Source organism: Acipenser ruthenus, chromosome 11 (assembly GCF_902713425.1).
Source record: "Acipenser ruthenus chromosome 11, fAciRut3.2 maternal haplotype, whole genome shotgun sequence".
Classification (NCBI taxonomy): domain Eukaryota; kingdom Metazoa; phylum Chordata; class Actinopteri; order Acipenseriformes; family Acipenseridae; genus Acipenser; species Acipenser ruthenus.
The window spans coordinates 30,041,133-30,065,417 of NC_081199.1; the positions used below are offsets into that span (position 1 = coordinate 30,041,133).

The 24,285-nt window shown below is 36.7% G+C and overlaps 1 protein-coding gene across 5 annotated transcripts in view; it reads left to right on the top strand.

The window, feature by feature from the left end:
• Positions 1 to 5,634: 5,634 nt before the first annotated feature.
• The window catches only part of LOC117426953 (protein ITPRID2-like), a 40,657-nt gene continuing 22,006 nt past the window's right edge, over positions 5,635 to 24,285 (top strand). For 2 of the 5 annotated variants that reach the window (XM_034045217.3, XM_059033629.1), the window contains exons 1-2: positions 5,635 to 5,799; positions 23,874 to 24,092. In XM_034045217.3, coding sequence (XP_033901108.2) covers positions 23,915 to 24,092 — 178 coding nt within the window. In that variant the 5' untranslated portion in view covers positions 5,635 to 5,799; positions 23,874 to 23,914. Of the gene's footprint in view, positions 5,800 to 6,815; positions 6,881 to 21,568; positions 21,740 to 23,873; positions 24,093 to 24,285 lie in introns of all 5 variants that reach the window. The other 3 variants (XM_059033628.1, XM_034045218.3, XM_059033627.1) reach the window with 3 other exon arrangements.

The following is a 24,285-nucleotide window of genomic DNA, read 5'->3' on the forward strand; positions in this document are numbered from 1 at the left end:
GTGTCAGTCACAGATTGGAGGAGACGTGATTGGCCACGCCACTGAAAGAGGGCATGGCGGAGGGTATTTAGGGTAAGTGGCCCCAGTGATCTGTTCCTCCGTTATGGTTACGGATGGACCACGAGGAATAAAGAGAAATCATGAGTGTTTAGTGTTGTACTGTCTGTCTATTTAACTGTGTCTTGTTTGTCATTGTAGATGGCTATAGATCCAGGAGCTGTCGCTGTCAAGCCAGCATTAAACCCGGACTGCACTGTACCACTGTAAAGCACTTGCTTCACATTCACAACACCACTTGCACCCGGAGCACTCGCTGTTGGACTGGTGAACGTGTAGGTATCTTAAAGTGTGTTATTATTTTGGGACTGAACCCTATGGTTTTGCTGACTATACACATTGTTGTGTATAGTCAGTGTTATTATTTAAAAGCCTTAATAAAGCTTTGTTATTTACCCTTGGAACTGTTGGTCTGTTGTTATTAAGCACTGCATCACCTATACACCTGTGCACTACTAACCACTTTGCTGCACAGCTCGAGCCACATTCCCACGTGTTTTGACAGGGAGAAATTTAACCCCCTCCCTGCCAACCCAATTCCCCACAGCAAAACATATATTAAACAGACACGGCTTTTGCCCTGCCACAGTAAGTATTGTAAAGAATAAAGGTATGGTAGAACATATTAATTAACCTGGTAAGCCAGGGTAAACTATGGCAAATGCATAGTATAACTATGGGAGAAGCATGGTAAAGGTGAAAAAATACCATGCAAAAATACTGCGGTAAACTGAAGATAAAACTAGAGAAGTAACTTTCATTTAAATTGTAGCTTAAACACAGTTACTTCTGCTGCAATGTCCTCATAGCATCAATGGGAGAATAAAAGTTTGTCAGTAACATACCCATATGCATAGTTTCAAAAGACACATGATACATTAACACCATACATTTGCTTTAATTGACCTCAGCCCTATCTTTACACAATGGCTTTGCTCTACTTAAAGGCTGATGAGTAAGATAGGTGTGAAGTTTGCATACAACTCTGTGACAGGATGTTACCAGCAGGAATTAGAGACTCAGACAGAAGCTGCAGTGAAGCGCACACTTTATTAAACAAAAAACAAACACAGGAACAAACAGGCACAAGGGCCAAAATAAAAGGTTAAACAAAACAATTTCACTGACCAAGTTCGCACAGCACAGCACAGCACAGCACAGCACAGCACAGCACCGCACCGCACCGCACCGCACCGCACCGCACCGCACAGCACCGCACAGCACAGCACAGCACAGCAGACAAAGGATTTCTCCTTCCTTATATATATGTTCTCACTTCCCAATTAGCACTAATTACCTATCTGGGGAATGGCCACACCTGTGATTGCTGGTAGGGATAGCTTTAACCCCATCCTTGCCAACCTTACATTCTCACACACACATTACTTACAGAGGCAGGGTGTCTGCCCTGCCGCAAAACCCTAAAGGTTACTATAGCTGCAGGTTTGCAAGCCTCCTCGTTCTTACTCCCACTCATTCTTTGCAGTAATAAGACATGGTCGTTCAGCTTCTTGCAGCAGCAGCAGGTTATAAGTATCACCTGTAAGCTCCACTGATCAGGGAACAGAACATTCTTACATGAGCCCTTCATCCTGGTTAACAAATAAAAACAACCCCAAGCTCCACTTTAATCAGGCAAGCAAAACAAAAATGTAACAAAGGAAACGTGACCATTTCCTTTTTTTTTATTGGCATTTTATTTTATACTCGTAAACATTTTAGAGGGAATGCCTGGAAAGATTCAGTGGTATAGCTAATTTTTAAATATATATATATATATATATATATATATATATATATATATTGTGGAACACTAGCCCCTGGAAAGTAAGGGTCCAGGTTAGCTTGAATATTGGCTATCGTTTAACTTGTTTAACCACATGGTTTGGTTTGCTCTGAGCCTCACTTATGAAATGACGCTAATTGTATGATTTTCCTTGTTGTATTACTAACATTTCCACTGAACTAAGCTGGAATCGGCTGTTCCACATTATGGAATGCAGTTCATGTTTATCTGGCTGGAATGGCATGGCCTTTCAAACTCCTGAATGTGTGGAACCCTATTGGATATCACCAGAGTAAACTACACCCCAGGCCTACATATGCCCTTTGTGTGGTCACTAAAGAGGCTTTTTTGACTAGATTTAGAGACCTGTGTTGTTCTCTTTGTACCTCTAGGCCGTGACTCTCTTTCACTGAAACTGGATTAAGACACTATGTACTCCCAACAGTTGTTTCAAATCAAGTCACTGAGGCTCCTTCTGGGGCTACTGGCTGTTCACTGCAGTAAACAGATGAATATAAATTCTGCCACCCTTAAAGTGATTAAAATACTTCCATAAATTTTCTAACAAAACAGTTCCATACATTTCCCCTGCCATGCACGTCCTTTGTCAATGTGCAGTTTTAAAAGAAACACGTTTTAACAAGTATTTTCATTTTCATGATATCTGGATGTAAGATGTCTCTTATTGCAAGGGATGTTTTCAGACTGTCTTACACTTCCTGATTAATTTAACCTGGACAATGAAATTGTCCCCACCAGTAAGATGCTTTTACCTGGAAGACACACTGCTGGGGTGAAATGACCTAGGGAGTAAAGCAATATAGACTGTTTGGTAAGATTTATAATATCATTTTGTCAGCTACAAGCACTTTAATCAAAGTAAATGTACCTAATAAAATAGTTCCATGAAATTTCTCTAACATTCATTATATAGGTCTCACTCTTAAATGCACAGTTGATTTCTGGTACTATTACGAGGTTAACGAAATCTCTGTTTTGCAAGCCTTCATTTTATGTTGTCTTACACTTCATTGGTCATTTCACGTGGAGAGAGAAACTGTGCCCAACCAGCTGCATCCCCCATTAACAGACATGCTTTGTAACAAGTAACATGCTTTCAACAACAAGTCATTGCTGAGGATAACTGAAGTGAAAAAGCAACACACTCCGTGAAAGCAAGATAAAAAAAACGGAGAACCTTCTTTAACCTTGCACAGTTCTAGATATGTAATAGCCTTCAGTGCGTCTCAGCTTGTTTAGTATTTAGGCTTCAGTCTAAACAGAGGCAATTGTACACTGTCAAGTTTCCATGTGAAGACATTTGATGCTGAAACACACCTGACACCGCAATTAATTATTAAAATGTTGATATATTTGGCATTTATTACAGGAACAATCATTTCCACAATATACCAGACCATTAAACATCAGACTAATTTAACCCTGCAGGAAACTATTTTAGATCTAATAATAGCTTGTCTACACTGCTGTAAGGTCATACAGTTTGCATTGGTAATAGACTGATACAGCTTAACAAATCTCAGCACTGCATGAATAGGGATTGAATGAACCAGAGTTGGCTAGTAGCTCACAATATGCACCACCACACAGGATAGTCACTACTTGGAGTGCAGTGTATACCCATAGGATTATTGTCAAGTGTTTTAAGTACTTTTAATTGAAAGAGAAAATGTTGTGACTGATATATTGTGAAAATGGTAACATAATTTTCTGTAGCCATAAATTCATTGAATGCATTTTCTGCCGTGTTATGGTTTGTGCTGTAAGTGGTGGGGCATTTGTTGCCCACTTTGCCCCGCTTGCATACAACTGACTAGGTTAGTTTCCTATTTTTTTGTTATATCTTAGTAACTGAATCGATAATAGTCTGATCTTGCAATATTTGCTAATAATTTTAACTAGCAAGCCATCTCACCGGAGTAGTGGTACCCCAAAATGTTACAAGGGTCTGAGTAGGACATTAAATGTCCAACACCCAGTCATTCGTCATTACACTTATAACGGTTTCCCACAGTATTCTTGCACTGTATTTTTGCAGTTTTACCATGTGGTTATACTGTGCATTTTAAATAGTTTACCCTGTTTTTTTTTTTTTACAATACCTCATAGTTCTTTACAATGCTTGTTAATGCTTTGCCATGCTTTCACTCTGATGTATTTGCTATGCTTTTACTGTGGGAAGCTTTTATATGGAGATAGCATTTTATAAATGGATAACATTTATTAAGCAAGACAATTCGCTTAATAAAAAAAATGTGCACACATTTAATTATAGAGTGGACAATATTACTAATATAGGAATATATTAGCAAGGTATTTGGTAAGCAGGTCTTAGTGAGGTAAAAGAGTTCTACAGACCAGCAAGGGTGGTCCAACACGTTTTTCAAGAGCCTGTATTATTTTTTTCATTATTTCTGTTATCAAAAGTGTAACTTGCTGGGAACTGCTTTACATACACTGCAAATGCTGATGAGTTTAACAATAGAGGAACTGTAACACATTCAGTGCTCAGGCCTTAATATGTTACAAGAAAACATTAACCCATTATAAAATAATGAACTTACAAATACTTGGTACATCCTTCTGTCTCTGTGGTATTTAATGCCCAGAAGCCTGCAACCTCAAGCCACAGTAGGTAGAAAGCCTTGTGAATCTACCTTGACACCAGCTTTTAGCTTCCTTTGTAGTTGATGTAAAGACCATGAGTCACAGGTAGGTGTACACACACACACACACACACAAACACACACACACACACACACAAACACAAACACACACACACAAGGAAACTAACATTAGTTCATTTCACAACAAAGTCACTGTTATGGCCATTGCACACATTTAACATCCATCATCCGAAAAAGTCGTGCGTCAGTTGTTTAGACAGCACGTTAAATCAGGATGCGTTATTGGATCCCGTGTGCAAAGGCCTTTACAGTATTCATTTGGGATTATATCAAACCAGTCATTTGCCTAAAGCAAGCATTTAGAATGTATTAATAGGTTCACATCCAAGGATGGTCCAGCAACTTATTGGATAGATATTTATTACGCATCTTATATGGCAAAGCAGAGTAGTTGGCTGTCTAAATTATTATCATTTCCTAAAGGTTGTTTTATCTGAAGGGAATTTACCATAACTTGAGAAATAATCGCAGATTGTATGGTAAAACATTGAAGACACTAAAGTCAAGTAGACAAACGTTTTGGTTGGTGCCTTTTATTACGGCGACAGAAGCTCTAATCGAAATGCTTGCCTACTTGTCTGAGGTTTCAAAGTTTTTTTCCCCAGATAAAGTCACATTAACGTATCCCCACCTCAAGTCTGCATGTTTTTTGTCACATAAAGTTGTGATATGTTGAACATGGGTTAAGGCAACAATTTCATTTTAGGACCGTATTGCGCGCAATGTGTTATGTATTACCATATAAACCAATGCGATGTTTAGCAAACATGACATAAAAAAAAACTAGGTAATAGCAACTATGAAGGCAGTGAAATAACGTTCAGATGAAAAGGAAACATTGAAAGATGACATTCGATAGAGTGAACAAAAACAGTTTTCTCGATGCTGTGCATTCATATCTCGGGAAGACAAAATCCTTTAACTTCATTTTATTTGTTATTTTAAACAGCAACACAACGTCGCTGCTTGGTGGGCAGTACGGTAAAACGCAGACATAACTGTCGAAATCGGGTACAATACTCTGTACTCTGACTTTTAAATAGGGAAGAACTCGCCCTTGTCTGAACAACAGTCCTGCTCCAGCTGCAGTGACTCGCCCTTGTTATGTAGTTACTTTGTATTCCAGCCGGAAGCGGAAACTCAGTATCTTTATAAAAGTTTTGTGAAGTTTGGCAAATCCAGCCGAGCTGCTCTTGCTGCATCTGTTTCAGAAAGAAAAACACACACACAAGTTAGTGTCTGATGATGGTAAGTTGATTGTTTTTGTTTTGATATAGCTGTCAATACATTTTCATTACCGACACTAGGCTATAGCACACTGACTGGATATGATTGGGTTTTGTGGTAGTTGAGTTACTGTGACTGTGCATCGGTGGTACTAAACGTAGTAAGCGTTGTATTTTCACATTGTCACGCCTAAAGGACCGGTTTATTAAAAAAAAACCAAAAAAAAAAAAAACTTGTGTTCATAAGAACACGATAAGTTTTGGGACTTTGTTGTTGTAGTAGAGTTTGGTTCACGACTGAGCCATGTCACGCTTAGATGCAGTGTGGTGTGGAATAATAATTTTTGCGCAACTTTGTAACTAGATCAGGAGTAAAAGTTATATTTTAAAGATTGAACACGTGGGTCAAAGCAGTTCCATAAAACAAACGTATTGTGCAAGTTATCGTTATTGCACGTCACGGAAATAAGTATGCTTAATTATCACCGCAAAATAAACTGTCATGGTGATGAACGATCAACTCCTCCACATTTTCATTATCTCATGTGGGGAATCCTCATCCTCTAAGTAGTGCTTGTTTTTACTAGACATCGTACGTATATTTATTCTGGACAGTTTATTGCATGAGGAGACCTACTTCTGAGTAAACGGTGCAGCTGGACAGCGGCTCACCTGTTAGTTTAAGGTTTGAGTTAATCTGATTAGTGTTGAACGGAATTAAACTAGTTTATTTGATTTAAGCAGTTTATTAAACGTTCATTTTATTTTCAAAGTGAGTCTTGATAGCAGTTAAGACAAAATTGGGAGCATTTTGATAATTCTAATCCGTACAGTAGACTCGTTTTTAAACCACACAAAAATAACTCTGTTGCTGTTTTGCTTGTTATACACCTACATATAGGTAGCTACAACCTTTCTGTTTAACTTGTACATGCCCTAAATTATTTAACCAGTTATTTTATTATTATTATTAATTATTATTATTATTATTAATAATGCTAATTCTATTTTTTTTTATTATTTCTGTATATCTCCAAGCTATTTCATATGGGATTCCCTGGTTTCAGTTTACCAAGATGTGTGTTGCACTGTAGTTTCGAACTGTGAGTATTGTCGGATGTATGTTGGCAACATTTCTAAAATTGCATATTTAACTATTTTTTCCCCCTAAAGGAGAGGGTGTTTTATTTAAAACGCTCCTCTATTCAAATGTTTCAGGTAAAGCGACTGTGCCTTTGTACTGTGTAGTAAATATGTGACCTTTTCTGAGACAACCTTGTCAGTGTGGTGTGTGGGAAGTTACTTGTTATGCAACCAGCAACCTATCTTGCTGAAATGTTTTACTAAAATGAGTGCTATTAATAATTTCACAGTGAAATATTCACATTTAGTTTGCATTTTCAGTGTAACTCTGCAGATGCATTCTATTAAGATTTAGGCACATACGTATGTTTAGGGAAACTATTTTTAACTATTGCATCAATCGGCAGTGCTATCTTAAAAAAAAAAATGCAGATCTGTCCCTGCATGACCCTGAATGTCAGGCAGATAAGATGTTGTGGATAAAACTAATCTTTAACAGTACAGTATACATTTTGTGTGAAAAACGTCATACTTCTGTGTTAGCATGTACTGGCTGCTTCCCAGCACCATATTAATGTCAGGGGTGAGCCAATGACAATTTCTAAGACACTGTTAACAAATGTCTTTAGTTTTTTTTTCAGTAGGCATTGATCTTATCTAAAACAATAACCAGGAAATCCCAATGCACCATTGAAGTTCGCTGCAATTGTACCCTAGTAATACCTAATCAAAGGAAAATATGGCATTGTGATGCAGATCTCTCGCATTTTTAATCTTTGTCAATAACAGCATTTTGTGGATTGTTTCACTTCAGGTCTAAAATAACTCCGGCAGAAAATGTGATGTTTATATCTTCATCAACAGCAAAAAAGACTTCTTACACAGCCAGTAATACAAAAATAAATACCACAAAGACTGGATTCTGTTACATGCACATCAAGAAATATTTTTTCTAACAGGGTTACGTAAGCACATTCCAATAGGGGACATGAAGAAACAAGAAAGCAGAAATAGAACATTAAGAGACGTACTCAAGTTTCATTGAGGAATATTGCAAGGCAAAAGGTTTATGGTAATAATTTTGCTTATGATACAGAATCTGTTTTTTTCAATCAAGGTAGTGAGGCAACAGGAGGTATACTTTACATAACTCTATACCCATTTTTCAAATCAGAAAGCAATTTTTCTTGATATGAATTGATTAGATAAGCAAAGTTGCTTGTAAAATGTCTAGGGTTGACTATCTTGCCAATTAAGAAAAAAATAGCCCCTTTCAGCCTGTATACTCTAACACCTTTCACACTATCCTTTTTTATTAATCTAAGAGTCTACATTTGAAACACTCTACTCAATCGTGTCTCTCACCCTTATGTAAGGTTATGTAAGCCACTAGATATTTATTTTTCCATTAGGTATCTTCTACCGACTAGATAAGTGTGTGCCTAAATCAATATTTTCAGTTTTTTGGTTGCCCTCTACATACATTTGTTTTAAAAGCTTTGCAATTTAGTCTGGCATGAGCCAATTGTGTTTGCAGAATCTAAAATAATATAAAGTCAGTCAGGAATTTGTTTGTCAGGAAATCTAAGTTACATATCAAGGGGATCATGACTTCAGGCAAACCAAATCTGTCTCCTAGATGTCTGACAACTTGTGCCAGAGTGGATTAGCAACACCAGAAAATGCAATTTGACCTACAAACAAACCCTGTGTTCCTGAGGTTAATGTAATAAATGTAGTTTCAGATTTGTGTTCTGTTTTTTCATTGGATGCTTTATATTGGAACCAAATAGTTTTCAGATTTTATGAATGAGACTAGTGGCATATGTGCCAAGCCCCCTTGAGCAAACTAAGGGAATGGGGTTCCAAACCCTGTGCATATTGCAGTATATGACACCTAGGGGTGCCTGTATACTTGGGTAGGTAAATATCTGCCTTGTAAACAGGTACTTAGACATCAATTGCATGTTTTTAAATGCTGTACATGTAAAAGGGAACAGAAGACATGATGATAATGATGAATTAAAGGGTTCTTCTACTGTAGCTAATGGAATAATTTCACTTCCATTTGATATGCAAGTCTATAGGCAGTTGTGCAAGAAGCACATTTTGTGTTAACATGTGCAATATATAGTACCGGATTCTAACGAGTTAACGCCCATCCCCACTTTTAGCTGAATGTCAGTTTTCCCCTGTTTTATAATAACCATGAACAAAAAAAAATAATAAAAAAAATAACCATGTGCAAATAATGCCTGAGATTTCAATTCTTGCACTTCAAGTGAGTAGAACAAACTGTGCAGTACAATAGTTGCTCTGTGCATTGATTGATTGAATAAATTGTAAGCACTTTGTTTTGGATCCAACCATACAGACTCTTGAGTCAGATTGATTACACTTTCCTGTTAAGCTATAATCCATTTTCTTTTTTTTTTTTTACAATAGACTTCAGCTTTAAAGATGAATGTGTGTTTTATGAACATTTAAAATGACATTACAGTGGACTTCCGCAGCACCCTTTTTTCAGGCAAACCCTTTACTTTGTATTTCACCATTTAACACTAGAACCGCCGCGGTTATACTCCTACCTAAAACCGCTGCCGGCAGCCATTATGATGGTTACATTTTAAGCAACATCAATATTAAAATGAAAGACAAACTGTCAAATACAACAAATACAAAGTTTTATTCAAGCACATCATATCAAACATCTGCACCATTGAAACGCTGTATTTAAATGAACAATTAGACTAAACATAAAAGGGGTTATTTTCTAACTTATCACATATAAAGCACTACTTCAAAAACTATAATAAAATAAACATTTCAAAAGAAACTTGTATGTAAACAGGTATATGTACATACAAAACGATAAAAAGAAAGTCATTTTTTAATTAAAACGAATGTAACATGTTTTCTTTTGTGTGTGTCTCGGTGCAGCACAGAATCCAGGTTGAGCTGCTGCAGCCTGCTGCTGTTTTATAGTTTTCTGATCGAAATGTTTCTGCCGAAGCGCTGTATCTTGATTCTTTAGTGTAACCGTGTGCTGTGCTTTTACCTTTTCAATTTTAAACATGCCTAATTCTAAATGTAGAATCAGTGGCGGTTTCATGGGGTAGGCAAGGGAGGCACTGCCACCTCAAATTTAAGCAAAAAATGAATAAAAAATCACATACTGAGTGATCGCATATATTTACTTTTATTTGCATATATATTACTTATTTTGCACGCAAGATGCTCCGCGTGGTTGAAAATCTCGCTTCTCTGTGCTGTACTGCTTCCCATACAGTCGCTGGAGGAGTGGAGGCAAGAGATTCTGCAGTGTGATTAGCCAATCTTATTCCTCCTACTTTCACTTTTTAAAAAAAAAATTAAAAAACCACACAGCAGAGGAGGCAGGAGGCGGATCTCCGTCTGCTGTGTCTGCCAATCATTGGTCTTGCCTAAACTCTTAGTGTGTTGATTTGTGTGGAAGGCGGCAGTAAAGAAAACGAGAAGTGAACAACGATACCGGTAACTCTTATTTTCATTTTTTTTTTGTAAAAAGCTAAAAAAACACAAAAGCCATAACCAAACATACAAATGCGTAAAGTTCTTTATTTCAAATGTTCACCACCTGTTTTTTCCGGCATAATTTAGTCTGATAGATAATGCCATGGTGTTATTTATGACAAGTAAGCTTGTTGGTTGGCAGTGAATTAGACACTTTTTTTTTTTATCATAATTGTCCTCTTGGGGATTTTTTAATTTTTTTTTTATAATAGGCATAGTACCGTCTGCTTATTATTATTATAGGGCGTTGGTATTATTGTCTGGTTTCATGATTGCATATTCAGTATTAGCACTTTGCTTTCTTAGTGTATCGTATAGTAAAGAAAATTAAGTGTTTGGGTAAATTGCAGCATTTTTATTGAATAGCATATTTTTCAAATGTAATAGTGAAAAAGTCGAACCCGCTGCCAATATTTTATGCCTCCCCACTTTTTGGAGCCACTAGCCTCTACTGCATAGAATGACATTACAGGGGACTTACGCAGCACCCTTTTTTCAGGCAAACCGTTTACTTTTATATTTCAGCATTTAATACATGTTAACTGCATTTCTTGATCATTTAACATAACTGTGTGCTGTGACTTTTGAATTTTAAACATGCCTAATTCTAAACATAATCTATCTAGATAATGTTAAAAATATTACAGTAATATTGCTTATTTCGCCCTTCTTGAGTCAACGCCCCTCCCCCCACTTTTGCCTTACCGTCAGCTCTACACACCCGGGGCGTTGACTCGGCAGAATCCGGTACTATAAAGACAATTAGTTAAATAACTCACAGTTGCTAGCCTGTTACACAAACAGATTAAATATGAATAAAAGCAGTAACTGCATTGAAAACAAAAAAACCTTTATAATGGACAAGTCAAATTTGAGGCAGGAATGGTAATATCTGCTCCACACATTGCAGTGCAAAAAGCTAATCAAATGTGACAAGGAACTAAAAATGTAATTAACAATATTAAACACAGACCTGCGTCATTTTTGTGTAAGCTTTTCCCTATTGGCAGTATAAATTGTGTTTGCATTGTCAGGAAAACATCTGGCTAGCTGTACTGCCCTAATCTTAAACATATACTCTGCAGCAAGAAATCAGTCTAAAGGCATTACCAGAAATCTTCAGATCCCTGTAGATAAACAACTGCAGTGGTAAAAAATTAAACCAATTACTAAGATTGTATTAATGTAAGTCTTGTAGGGTTCACTTGGCTGGTCTATTTCAATTTTTCTTTTGAGTCTGGAAGCAAACTCTTTTGTTGGGTCATTCAGGGTAAGTGTGATCTTCAAGATGGAATTCAGGGCTGAGTGAAATGTCTGTGAGAGAGAATAATATTTTAATCACTACTTAACACATTCCCTATATGACCATCATTGTAAATAAGAGGCATTTAAAAAGAAATCTTAATTTTAAATACCCTAAGGGTATGTATGATTTTTAAACTATTGCCATACTGCAGGTTGTCATGATCTGGCATGATTTGAAAAAGGATCTGGTTCATGTTGTGAAATGTTTTAAAAATGAGGAGAATGTTTGGCTTGTTCTGTATTTTAAATAAATCATCTGACAATATCATGGCAGACTGTAGAATAACAGGAAAATGTGAAATACATTGGCAGTAAAAAAAAAAAAAAGTATTATTACACACACACACAAATGTTTGTTCATGTATTTATATGTACATATTTATGTATTTTTTCTGAGTTCAGGCACTGCTCTTCATTTCAAGTGTAGGCTATATCTGGGCTACATTGCATGTCTATAGCAGGCAACTAAGAAGTAACTTCTGAAATCAAGTAAAAGCACCTTAACACAGACCAAAGTCAAATAACACAAAATTTGAGTAACTTGTAACAAGAACCACTCCGAAATGGTAACTATAAGGACAGTAGAAACAGTAATTCAAGCTGCTTGCTTCGCCTTTTTTCAGGATTGTGCTGTTCTTGGTGTACATACTGTAGTGCCTTGTTGTCCTACATGTATGCAGACCTCTACTCCTGAAAAGTAATCAGAATATGCTTGCAAGTTAATGGCACGTATTTACTTTTGTATTTTTTTTTTTTTTTTTAATTGGTAGGATAGATAAAGCTAAACTTAAAGCCAGAACATTTAAATTGTGTTTGAACTGTTCTGGTATTGTTGTTGTAGTAGTATTATTATTATTATTATTATTATTATTATTTCCTGCTCTTGGAGTCTAAAGGCTGAACAACTGCAATAGCAAACCATTGAAAAACGATCATGGCCTGCCATTCACAGTATCTCAAGCATCCACATGTGGAAGAAACAAAGAATAGGGCTATTTTTATAACTGTGTATTAAATGTGATTTCAGTAAGGTTTCACAGTGCTTTCGAAAAGGAAGGTACTGTATGTCTCTGTGCAAAGTTCCTCATATTGAGGTTTAAAGTTTCTATTTTGATGTTGAAATATGTTGGTGGTAAAATATTACATTTACACTGCTTGTTGATGCAAGTAACTTGAAAATTCATCGCCAGGAAGACTGTTCTGTTTCTCTGGTTTATTTCTTGAGCTTTATCTGCAAGTACACAAGCATACCAGATCGTTTTTGAAGGAAGTTTAATGTGTTGCAGTTGTTTTTCATAAATGCAGTAAGTAGAACCGGTTTCTGGTTTTGATTTGTATGGGCCCTTCACAATCAAATGTTAAATGTAGTTCTCTTATTGCATGCCAATGGCTATGTTTTATTTAAAGGTATTTGGTTAACAGTTTAGCACTGCAGTTGATCTTGATAAACTCAATTAAACTTTAAACTGAGAGCAGGTGTTTGATTCCTGAGACGGCCTATTACTTAACAGTACTGCTCTGCTGGGAAACGTGTTTAAAAATCCTCACTTTGAAACCGAGCAGCAACTTTGGAGCCAATAACCATAGCAGCCAAAGTTCTGCTTTTCATGTCTGTAGCTACTGTAGAATGAAACATGCTCTGTTTATGTACTCTTTCATTTGAACTATACTTTTTCAATTTTGCCTCTTTTCATTTCTTCAGTGTAATTTTAGGCAACAGATTATATTAAAAATATGGTAGCAGTTATGAGGAGCTTGACTTGAAACTACTTAAGATTTGTATTGTGTTATGCTTTTCCTTCCAGAATGAAATCCTTTATCAGCCACAATCTGGTTTTTAGAATGTCTGTTTTGTGAGATACCTATCAAACAAACCAATTATATTTACTGGGTGACTGTAACAGAGAGGTTAGTTATGTGCGTGGATCACGTCACTGAACAATACTGAGGCAGACACAGAGCATTAGGTGTTGACACGGCACACAGGCACGCAAATTTAATTAACACAAGAGCTGACACTAGGGTAACAGCAATGGTAGCCCTAGTGTCACATTTAATAAAGAAAACAAAACAAAAAATATAAGTTTGCCACACAAGGTGAGCGCTAGCCTCACTAAAAGAGTCACCCTTCTCCAGGAACCTACTACACTATGAAAACCCTCTATATACACTGTTTGGGATCAGCCTCCCTTAAACTAACATACTTAGCTCCTGGAGTCCCGGAACCCTCACAGCGACTCTTGCCTCTGCCTCAGCTGGGCAATGCCTACACGAGCACTGAATTGAAGTTGAAGGGTTCCGTAGTAGTTAATCCTGCAGAGCAGACATTTTCCTCCTTGTTGTCGGTAAGCACAAGCTTTCACTCCGTGCCCATGTGTGTAGGAATGGCGGTGCATTAGCACCTAGCTGTAGCGCAGACGCTTTTTGAGCTTCACGCAGCCTTCCCTGGCACGCCCCCCAGCCAATCAGGACCTCCCGATCAGCTGAGCGCCGGGCGAGCCGAACTGCTCAATTGGTTGGCAGCAGCACGTTTCCTGTTCCACGTCCCAGCTGCATACATTTGCGCAGGAAACTTGTATATGAGAAAGTGTGCACTTTGGAATAAACATTGGCAGAAGAGGAAGATGGCCTGGGTGATGCATTCTGTCATTTGGAGGGGAGGGGAAGGGGGGGTCACAGTGAGCACCTTTTGTACACATGCATTTTTTTAGAAATAGAAGACAAATGTGTTTTTCCTGGCTTTCAGTTCTAAAATGGATATGTACAGGTACTAATTTTAAACTATTGCATGAACAGCGTTATCAAGGCACTAATCCAAGTTTGCCATATGGTGGCTTCTCAGAACTTCTATGTGGACAGTGCTGACTTCCCTTTCGGTAAATGATTAAAGCGGTTATTTTAAATGCTTCCTGAACCAGGCACAAAACTCACATAATGTACCTTGACCTTAAAAGTACAAAGACATGTCTTTATGAAAAGGTATTTACTATTCCTCCTTCTGTTATGAGAACTTTGTGCACTAGATATGAATAGTGCGTTTTTAATGTAAAGCTGTATTTGGCCTGCAAACCATTTTCTGTTATCATGACTGTTATGTGCAGGGATTCAAATTGATAGATTTTTATGGGATTTGAATCTGGTTGTTGAGTGACCTGCTTTCCAAAAGAGACTGCATGTGTTCTAATTGGTAAACCCTTGAAAGATACCTTTTAAGCAGTTTACATACATAGTTGCTTTCTTTAGTATTTATGAACATGAATGTAGCTACTGTATATGAAGCATTTCTCCCATTTTGAGCAAACTGCTAATTATATCGCTTCACACCAGCCTGGGGAATTCTAGGACTGTACTCTGTTTTTTGATTAATCCTTTGGCTCCATGAACAAATGTAAAGCAAGACTTAACACGAGACATATGTTCAGAGACAGTTGTATTTGAGAATTGCACTGGTATTATTTGTTTGCGTGTGTTAAAGTATTGCCAATGCAAACTACTGTCCTGTATGTCTGTTTCATGTAAAGCAGTAATGCAAAACAATGTTTAAAAATACAATTCCTGTGGGAAGCAATGTTAAAATATGTGCAGGTATCTAGATATTGTAAGTCCACACAGTGTTATGAATAGACTCCAGTTCACTCTAGGAATCCAGTTTTATGACTGTTCTTTTTGAAAGCCCATGGGCTTAAAATGAATGCCACCATTAGGTGTTCCCACCAGAGAGCTGCTGGACAGTATCCAGTATAGTTGTTGCAAACAATGTTACAATGAAACATTTGCGTCACTGACTTGTCTTAACTTTGCAAGTAGTCTGCAGATGGTCCTTTTAGATATATTTCTAGATTAATTCAAAAGGTCGGCTGTTGGTTAAATGTTACTTTTACTGCTGTACTATTTATTGAATTTATGTTTTGGAACTGTTTGAATCGATCTGCATAATTTAGCAGTTACGTTAATGTGATTTTGCAGCAGAATATTGTGGTGTTGGAAATGTTCATGCTTGGACACATCAGCTGGATGGGAGATTTGAGTTCTAAATGCTGATGTCTTAAACAGTGCAATCCTTTTGTGACGCTTATATAGCTTTTTTTTCTCTCATGGATGTTTCCCTTTTAAGAAAAAAATTCATGCAGAAAAAAAGTGACCCATTTAGTGGTGTTTACTTACCTGCATATGAATAATGAACCATGTTTGCTGTAGCCTTGGCGTCCAGGTACGGTTTCCTTGGTCCATGCATCCAAAGCAGTGGATTGTGAAATTTTGTGGATTTGTGATTTCCATGTTCAATCTGTAGACAATTTTCACATTTTTCATAGCCACCCAAAAAAACAAAAAGCAAATGGCCCTGTACAATGTGATGACTGTGTCATTTTTAGCACAAGGGGATTTACTGTACTAACGTACTGTTGAACTTTTTACGCTTATAGGCTATACTGTGTTTATGTACAATAGGTCATTGTAGCCTGTCATGATGCAGGTTTATTTTATTCCAGTTGTAGTGGTCGTATTTTGCACAGTTTAATTAAGGAAGAATAAATTAACACAAACTTAAAAAAAATAAAAGTAATCCTTGTGAAATCAAAGGTTTCTACTGGATGTTCATGCTGTCTAAGGACATTCTTTACATTTCTCAGACTGAGGTCTTCCCTGCTTTCCCTGTAGCTTCCTGTTGCCAGATGAGCTGTGGTTTCACCATTGCCCTTGATCAGTCTGGTATTTTTAGGCACTGTCTGAGCAAATGGCTGGTCAACATATTACAAACAGTGCATCTGATGAGTAATTTAGGGAAGTTGGGTGTGGAAGTCTCTTCTCCAGAATAGCCAATGTGCAACACTAATAAAAGTACAATGGTGCTCCCATCGTAATGCCTATTTACTGCATAGTAATACATCAGTGTGACCCTGATCGGTGTTTTGCTGCTTATAAAACATGTTTTTAATTGCCACCAGCCGCAGTACTTTTCCCATTAATATTGAAGCAAACCCTAGACCCATTTACTTTTGAGTCCATGCCATTTCTGCTCAGTATTGCACCCTTTTAAAGTAGGAAATGCCTGGGGGCTTTTGTTTACATATATTAGTAGGGACTAAAATGGAATTGGAAAGCATGGGACTCTGTAATGGCACTGTACTTCTTCATATTTCTCAGTACTGGAATGGGTACCCTGCCAGGAAAAAAAGCAGACAATTATATATAGTAATTGGGTACATTCTGCCCTAATGATACAACAGATAAAACATATAGATGTCCCTGTGTAAATTTAAATATATGCAATAGTGGATAACTGTATTTGTTTAGTGTTTGTTGTCAACATTTGTTTTATTTTTCTGTAAAAAATGTCCTGAAAATGTGCATTTCATAGGTAACCATGTCTGACAGAAATGTTACCAGACAATGTAATAATTATTTACAGACATTAATGAATTTGATATCGTATGAAAGTCTGTCTTTAGTTTTGCAGTGTTGAGTTGCATTGTGTATCCCTGTTCCTTTTTTATTTATTTTTAACTAGTCAAACTTTTTAATAGCAATGTCTGTCCAAAACAAATAACGTATGTAACATTTAGATCCTGTGTATTTATTGAACAAATAGTTGAAAGATTTAAAAAAAAAGCCACATGTATTGCTTACTTCTACAGTAGGATGTGTGACACCATAAAACAAGGATTTAGTCTTTCACATGACACTAAGAAGCTGGAAGGTATGTTGTCTGTCTAAGAATTTACATATGTTACATACAAGTCTATAATTGTTAGTTTTGATTTATAACATGCCTAAAAGAGTGATATTTGGGACATTAGGTGGCAGTGTGGTCCAGGGCTTGCAACCAGAAGGTCACTGGTTCAAATCCCACCTCTCACACTGACTGACTCGCTGTGTGACCCTGAGCAAGTCACTTCACCTCCATGTGCTCCATCCTGCGGATGAGATGTTAAATCAATGTCCTATTGTAAATTATAATGCACAGTTCACAGCCTAACTCTGTAAAGCGCTTTGTGATGGTGGTCCACAATGAAAGGTGCTATATAAAAATAGATATTATTAGTTGTTGTTGTTGTTGTTGTTAGACCATTATATTTCTCATGCTTGAGCTGTCCTAGCTTCACTGATCACTTTGGCAGACTTGCTTAAGTCACGTATTTAATGAAGACAGACACTATGGAGCTGATGTAAGGATAGGCGCTGTGCAAACAATTGCGGCTGCAAAATACAAATTGCCTAGCAGCCAGGCAATTATTTTACACTGCGGCCAATGTAAGCTTAAGAGCAATGCAAATTGCTGAACACACACAAATAACGAGCCACAATTGTGATAATGAGGGTTGCAATGAGCGCCGCCTGTGCTTCGGGCTATTTAGCGGCTGCACTTACAGCCCAGAGGTGAGGTGAGTTAGGAGTACAGAGAGCAGTAGGTGCTGTATGAGATTCGTGGAGCACGAAAATCAAACCAAACAAAAAAATGGCAAAGGAAGGGAAGCAAAGTCCTCTTGGTGCATGGAAAAGAATAATTTTCTGAGAAGGAGCTGAGAGCCCTTAAGGCCGAGTGCACGAAGCATGAAATTTATTTGGAAAAGCCTCGGCCAACATCAGTTATGCTAGCAAAGAGGCCATATGGTCCTCTATAGTGGAGAAAGTCAATGCTGTCAGTGTTACCAGCAGGTCAGTCAACCAGGTGATGTAAAGGTGAAATTCCGCTATTGGGTCTAGGATGACCTGCAGCGTGAGAACGCCTTCCCACTCCATCCTCCGGCCCAAACAAAGTGACCCTGGGTTTGAATATGCAGTCTTCTCCGTCTTGCCTTTCACCTTTTCAGTGGCCGCTAAAGTCACTTTATGGCGGCTAAACACAGTTTGTGTGTGCAAAACACTGATTTTAGCAGCAATATGGGTGTTTTGCAGCCACAAATCCCTTTGCACGTATCCTTACATCAGCCCCTATATATCTGTCTAAAGTTACAAATGTAGTTTTATTTATTTTACAATATAAAATTCTAGATAAATGTAGTTATTAATATTAGGCTTAATAATACATACCTTGGTTTATATTATTTTATGGAAGGTTTTATTTGTTACTGGGACAATGTTAAGGACTGCAAGAATGACCTGCTCAAAATAACCATCATTAGTTATAACTAGACTTTAAACAAACCGTCTAGATTTTAGTTTATCAATTTTATGGATTAATATCCAATATACAGTAATAAATATTGTGTATAGGTATAATAAATATGTAATTAACAAAACGTCTAATTGACGTCATTGAGGTCCCAGTACTTGTCAAATGTGTATTGTAATGTAGCTGATACATTTCTTATTGTCCTGCCCTTCAAAATGAAAATAATTAGTTTAACCCATATTGATTATAAAACCATTAGAAATGCTAAAAAACAACATTTCTCTTTCAAATTTGGGATTTTGTCTGTCCGTGTTGCATACGTCTTTATAAAACGATCATGGTGTTCAACCAGCACTGATGATGAAATGCAGGAAGCTGTTAAATACAGAAAATAGACACTAGGTTACTATGATCATTTCAAAAACAGGGACAATAAAACTTTGTTGTTTTGTTGATCTTGGCCCACTTTTTATACCCCATTACCATGGAATGACCCATAATCTGTTTTTATTCTATCCTTTTGTCAATAAATTGGATACCAAGCATTCTTTATGCTACTTTATGTGAACATTTTAACTTGGAATGTCGACTTGTTGTCTTTTGGTGTGTTGCCTAAATGTTTGAGTGTTTCCTCAGTCCCTTCCTCTCCTCTGAGGTGTGATATTGCATGCTTCTAGTGGGCAGAAATTCAGCTTTCCTGAAAGTGGAAGGGGGAAGCTGCAGCAAAGGTCATTTTACCCATCCGATTCTGATCTCAAAATGGAATATGGTATTGTACAATGTCAAATAGCTGCGCACCTGTGGCCTGTTGGCCTACTGGCCTGCTGGACTTCGTGCTCAAAAGCAGATTTTCAGGAATGATACAAAACGGCAGTGTTTGAGTTTGAAATTCGATCCCTGGTCTGTGTGGGGTTGGGTGTTTTGTAGTGTGTTGCATTTCAACTATGTGAGTCATCTATGTGGTGGTGGTGTGTTTTTTTTTTTCCTCCAAGCTTTTAAAGTTGATTTAATGAGAAGGGGATGTTTCAGAAGGGCGGTGACGACATTTTGAACTTATCCGCTATTGAGCAAGAATTGTTTTGATCTTAAATCTTAAATGATCTTTAACTCCCATTATCTGTGGCTTCCATCCCCCTCCAAGTTAATACAGTAGTTAAAAATACTTTCTCTTTCTCTCTTTCACACACACTTTTGGTTTGTTTCATTCTTGATCTCTATATCTCCACTGTATCCCTGTATCCCTGCCCTCTCCCATGAAAGAGGGAAGAATGAATGACAGCATTTTTTCATTGCTCAATTAGATTGTGTAATTCAACCCCCGGTATATATTTATGGACAAATCCGGGACATGTACAGTAGGTTGTGTAAAAGATTGTGAGGACTGATTATTGTTCCTACGCAATAATATTGTACATGGTTTGCTGAAGAATGCATGCTTCAAAATTGGTCCTGGGTTTGTACTGTAAGTAAATTTTGGGTAGGGGTTTCAAGATTAAAAGTTCAACTGTATTAGACATGAAATAATGGAATATTCAATTTAAGTAAACCAAAATTCAATATTCAGAATATTGAAATTAGTCATAGTGAGGTACTGTACCACCTCCACTATAGAGTGTCACTATTGATTCCAATGCCATTGATTCTCTATGCTTTAGCTTGGATGTCTAAATGTATTTTCCTTGCCTGTGAGGAGGTTGAAATGGATTGTAGCTCTGTGTACATACACCATGTGCATTTCATGACAAGTGTCTTGCATAACTGTCCAGAAAAACATTGGCAGTGCATTAGTTGTCTGTTTTCTGTCCTATTTGCCTAAGTGCAACTTTAATCTATTTCACTTCAACTACTGTATTGTATAAAGTCAGCAATTACATATCGGACCCAAAAAAAATTGACTTCAGTGACGGTTAAAAGCGTGTGACGTATGTCTGATTTATTTCATTTTGGCCCCTTCCGACCCTTGTCCAGTTTTCAGGGAACACAAAAAAGATACAGTATCAAAAATACATATCTGAAAAGACTGTTTTAAAATAAGTAGGCTTCCATTTAGATGTACTGTATTGGTTTTGTTGGTAAAGTACTATATTTTCAACAGAAGTATTTTAATTCACAACTATCTGATTCTGAAAATATCACTTTCCAAAAGAGACGGCACGTGGACAACCCAACAGCAAAATGAAATCAAAGTGTTACCCATGCACTGAACTGCGTACTACAAAAGGTAAAGGTAAGGCAGTGGTGTGGTCCAGCCAGTGGTTAAAGAAAAGGGTTTATAACCAGTTCAAGTCCTGGCTCAACCACTGACTCATTGTGTGACTCTGAGCAAGTCACTTAACCTCCTTGTGCTCTGTCTTTTGGGTGAGACGTTGTTGTAAGTGACTCTGCAACTGATGCATAGTTCACAGACCCTAGTCTCTGTAAGTCGACTTGGATAAAGGCATCTGCTAAATAAACAAATAAAAATAATTTAGCACAAGATTTAAAAAAAAAAAAAAAAAACACACACAACAGTTTCCAGAATTAAAACAGTATCCAAAGTCACTGTTCAAAATTGCAGAATATAGCTCGACAGACCTTTTAATGTCACAGTTCACTGGCAAATGAAAATGCACAAAAACAATTAAAGAGCACAGATTTTTTAAGAAATATATCGCAGTATCTAAAACGGTTTTAATTATTAACTGTTACATTACTGTAGCTTTTCTCATTCGCTTTGTTTTGGCTGCATTTTCGTCAGGTGAAACTGGAGGAAGCATTGTGTGACTGCAGAATAAAAACAGACTGATTTGGCATGCGACAGAGAGAAAAAAAACGCGGGCTGTGACAGATATTCAAATAAATTGTAACATTGATGAAATGAGCTTTGTATCCGAAAACTGGTGACGGAATCGCAAATCATGTGTGACGGGTAAGTGCATTAGTTTGTTTTAGATGTGTGTGTGTGTGTGTGTGTGTGTGTGTGTATATATATATATATATATATATATATATATATATATATATATATTAGGAGTGGGCATCTATCGATTATTTTGATATGATATCGTTCGATATCAATAATTTCCATATCGTGGGATTAAAACAAAAAAATCATGTACGCTTGCAGAGACATTGCTATTACTGCTAGAAATAAAAAAACACAGTAATTTATTTTATATTAAGATGCAACAAACCCTATACATACCAATCATTGTTAGTCTCATAGGCAAACACAACACATAAAGCATTATTTAACCATTTTATTCCATTGATTGGCGTTTTTCTTTTTCTAAGTGCAAATGTATTTAAAATATTCAATAGCTATAAATCAAGAAAAGCAACAAATATATAACCTGTGTACCCTGTCTCACAGCTCTACTCCAGTTTCTTCACCTGTTTCCTCTCGCTGGCCTATCCCTTACCGGAAGCTATATCCTGTTTTCAAAAAGGGCGCGCATCAAGTAATTAAAAAAAAAAAAAACAAAACAGGATTGTCTTTTTTTTTAAAGGGATACACACCTAAAAACAAACAACACAAACACAATAAACTCGAAAATCGGCTTAAATAATTTTGATTTATATTATTTTTTCTTCCATTCAGAACGTGCTCACAAGGTACCAAACACTATATGCATGCTGCATTAAACACTATTGGGATTATTTTGAGATATGCGCATGAGTCGGTGGTTCATTGCATTTTTTCCGTGTGACACCCTACTTAATACTTTTAGATGTGTCGTGTATTAGAGAAGATTACATTTCTTCCGGATTGGCTAGTTTGCGCAGTGAAGTACTGTATATAAATATTTCAGTTTTGAGGTAGCTGATGATGGCATGGAATAGTGAAACGATATAATAAGCCCTTGTTTTTCTCCATGGATATTAAGATACTAAGTTAAAGTAAGTTATTGCTTTTCTTATGTAAATATCTGTTAACGTCTATTTATATGTTTCATATTGCAATTGTGTTATTATAGTTTTCTGTATTTTGGAAGACTGATATTTATCGCAATATGTGCACAATATCGATATACAATTTTTATATCGTTGCCCACCCCTAATTTTATTTATTTTATTTATATATATATATATATATATGGATGGGGATTGATGTTATTCTTAATACATGGTAAAATGTGACAGACGCGTATCTGGGTGATGGATATCCGAGTGCTGACTGTAAATTGGTATCTGTGTGTTTTATTTTTTTAAATCATGTACTTTTATTACATGCTTCTGGAGGGTACATTTTATAAAGTGTGAATAAATGTTCTTGAGGTTTATTCATCATGTAGATGAGTCTGTACATTGTAAAAGTATATCAATACTGTATTCCTAAAAAAGCTGCTTTACACCGACTTTCTCCTGCTACTTTCCAACGTTCATACTGGAGGTGCTATTTGGTAAATTTTATTTTTATTACAATTTTACAAAGACCTTGGGCAACAAATAAATAGTGTTATGAAATGCCATTTATCAGTTGCTGGATGCAGTGTGGAACTGTTTTTATAACACTGAGAGTAGTGTACTTGTTTTGAATAACAATTCTAGAAACCATATGAAGTTTAACTAAAATTTGTTTAAGAATATTTAATCTATCCAGTTTTCTTGGGAATTTTTATTATTTTCCTATGTATTACAATTCCTTTGAAATTTGTAGATCCAAAACAGGAAATGACTATGTGCCAGCTTGTAATCTTTTAACTAAACAGACATTTCCTGTTAAACCATGTATTCTTTAGTGTTACGATATCTTCCCTTCGGCATTTTATATATATATATATATATATTTTTTTTTTTTTACTGACTTGGCTTGGAAGAGGATTGGGTATTTGGTATGAGGGAGGTGGGGCATACTGACTGTAATGTGGGATATTGGTTTGTACAGTAGGTGATTTTTCAATGTGTATTTAGGCAACAAATATACAAAATACAGAAAATTTGCAAGTAGCTTATGTATTTTAGTATCGTATTTTAAAAAAAAGAAAGAACTCTTGTACGAACTTCCTTTTCTTTTTTTTTTTTTGCCATGTACCCTATTTTCTTTTCTTTTTAATTTCCAGGTTTAAAATAGCTCTGCAGGAGTGAGACAGCAGCAGTCACTATGGAGGACTCTGTGGCAGACAGTCATTCACATCCCTGGAAAGTTGCCACAGAAAAGAGGAAGGCTTGGGCTAGAAGCAGAGACTCCTGGCAGGCCTCTGAGTCGGTAGATGTGGCTACAGAGGAGCAGCGTTCTCCAGGCTCCAGAGAAGAAAAACTTCCAGTCTCGGTAGATCCAGGTAAATAACTACTACATAAGAGCTTAAACTTTGGACCATGATAGTACTAGATATATGAAAGTTGGCTATATATAAATACCTTTCTTGATAACTAGAAAGCTACATCTGTAGAATTGTGCTCTCTTTACGTGTTTGACTGACTGCAGTGCATTGGTTGACAAGAAGAATGTGGGTGTAATCCAGCTCTATTCAG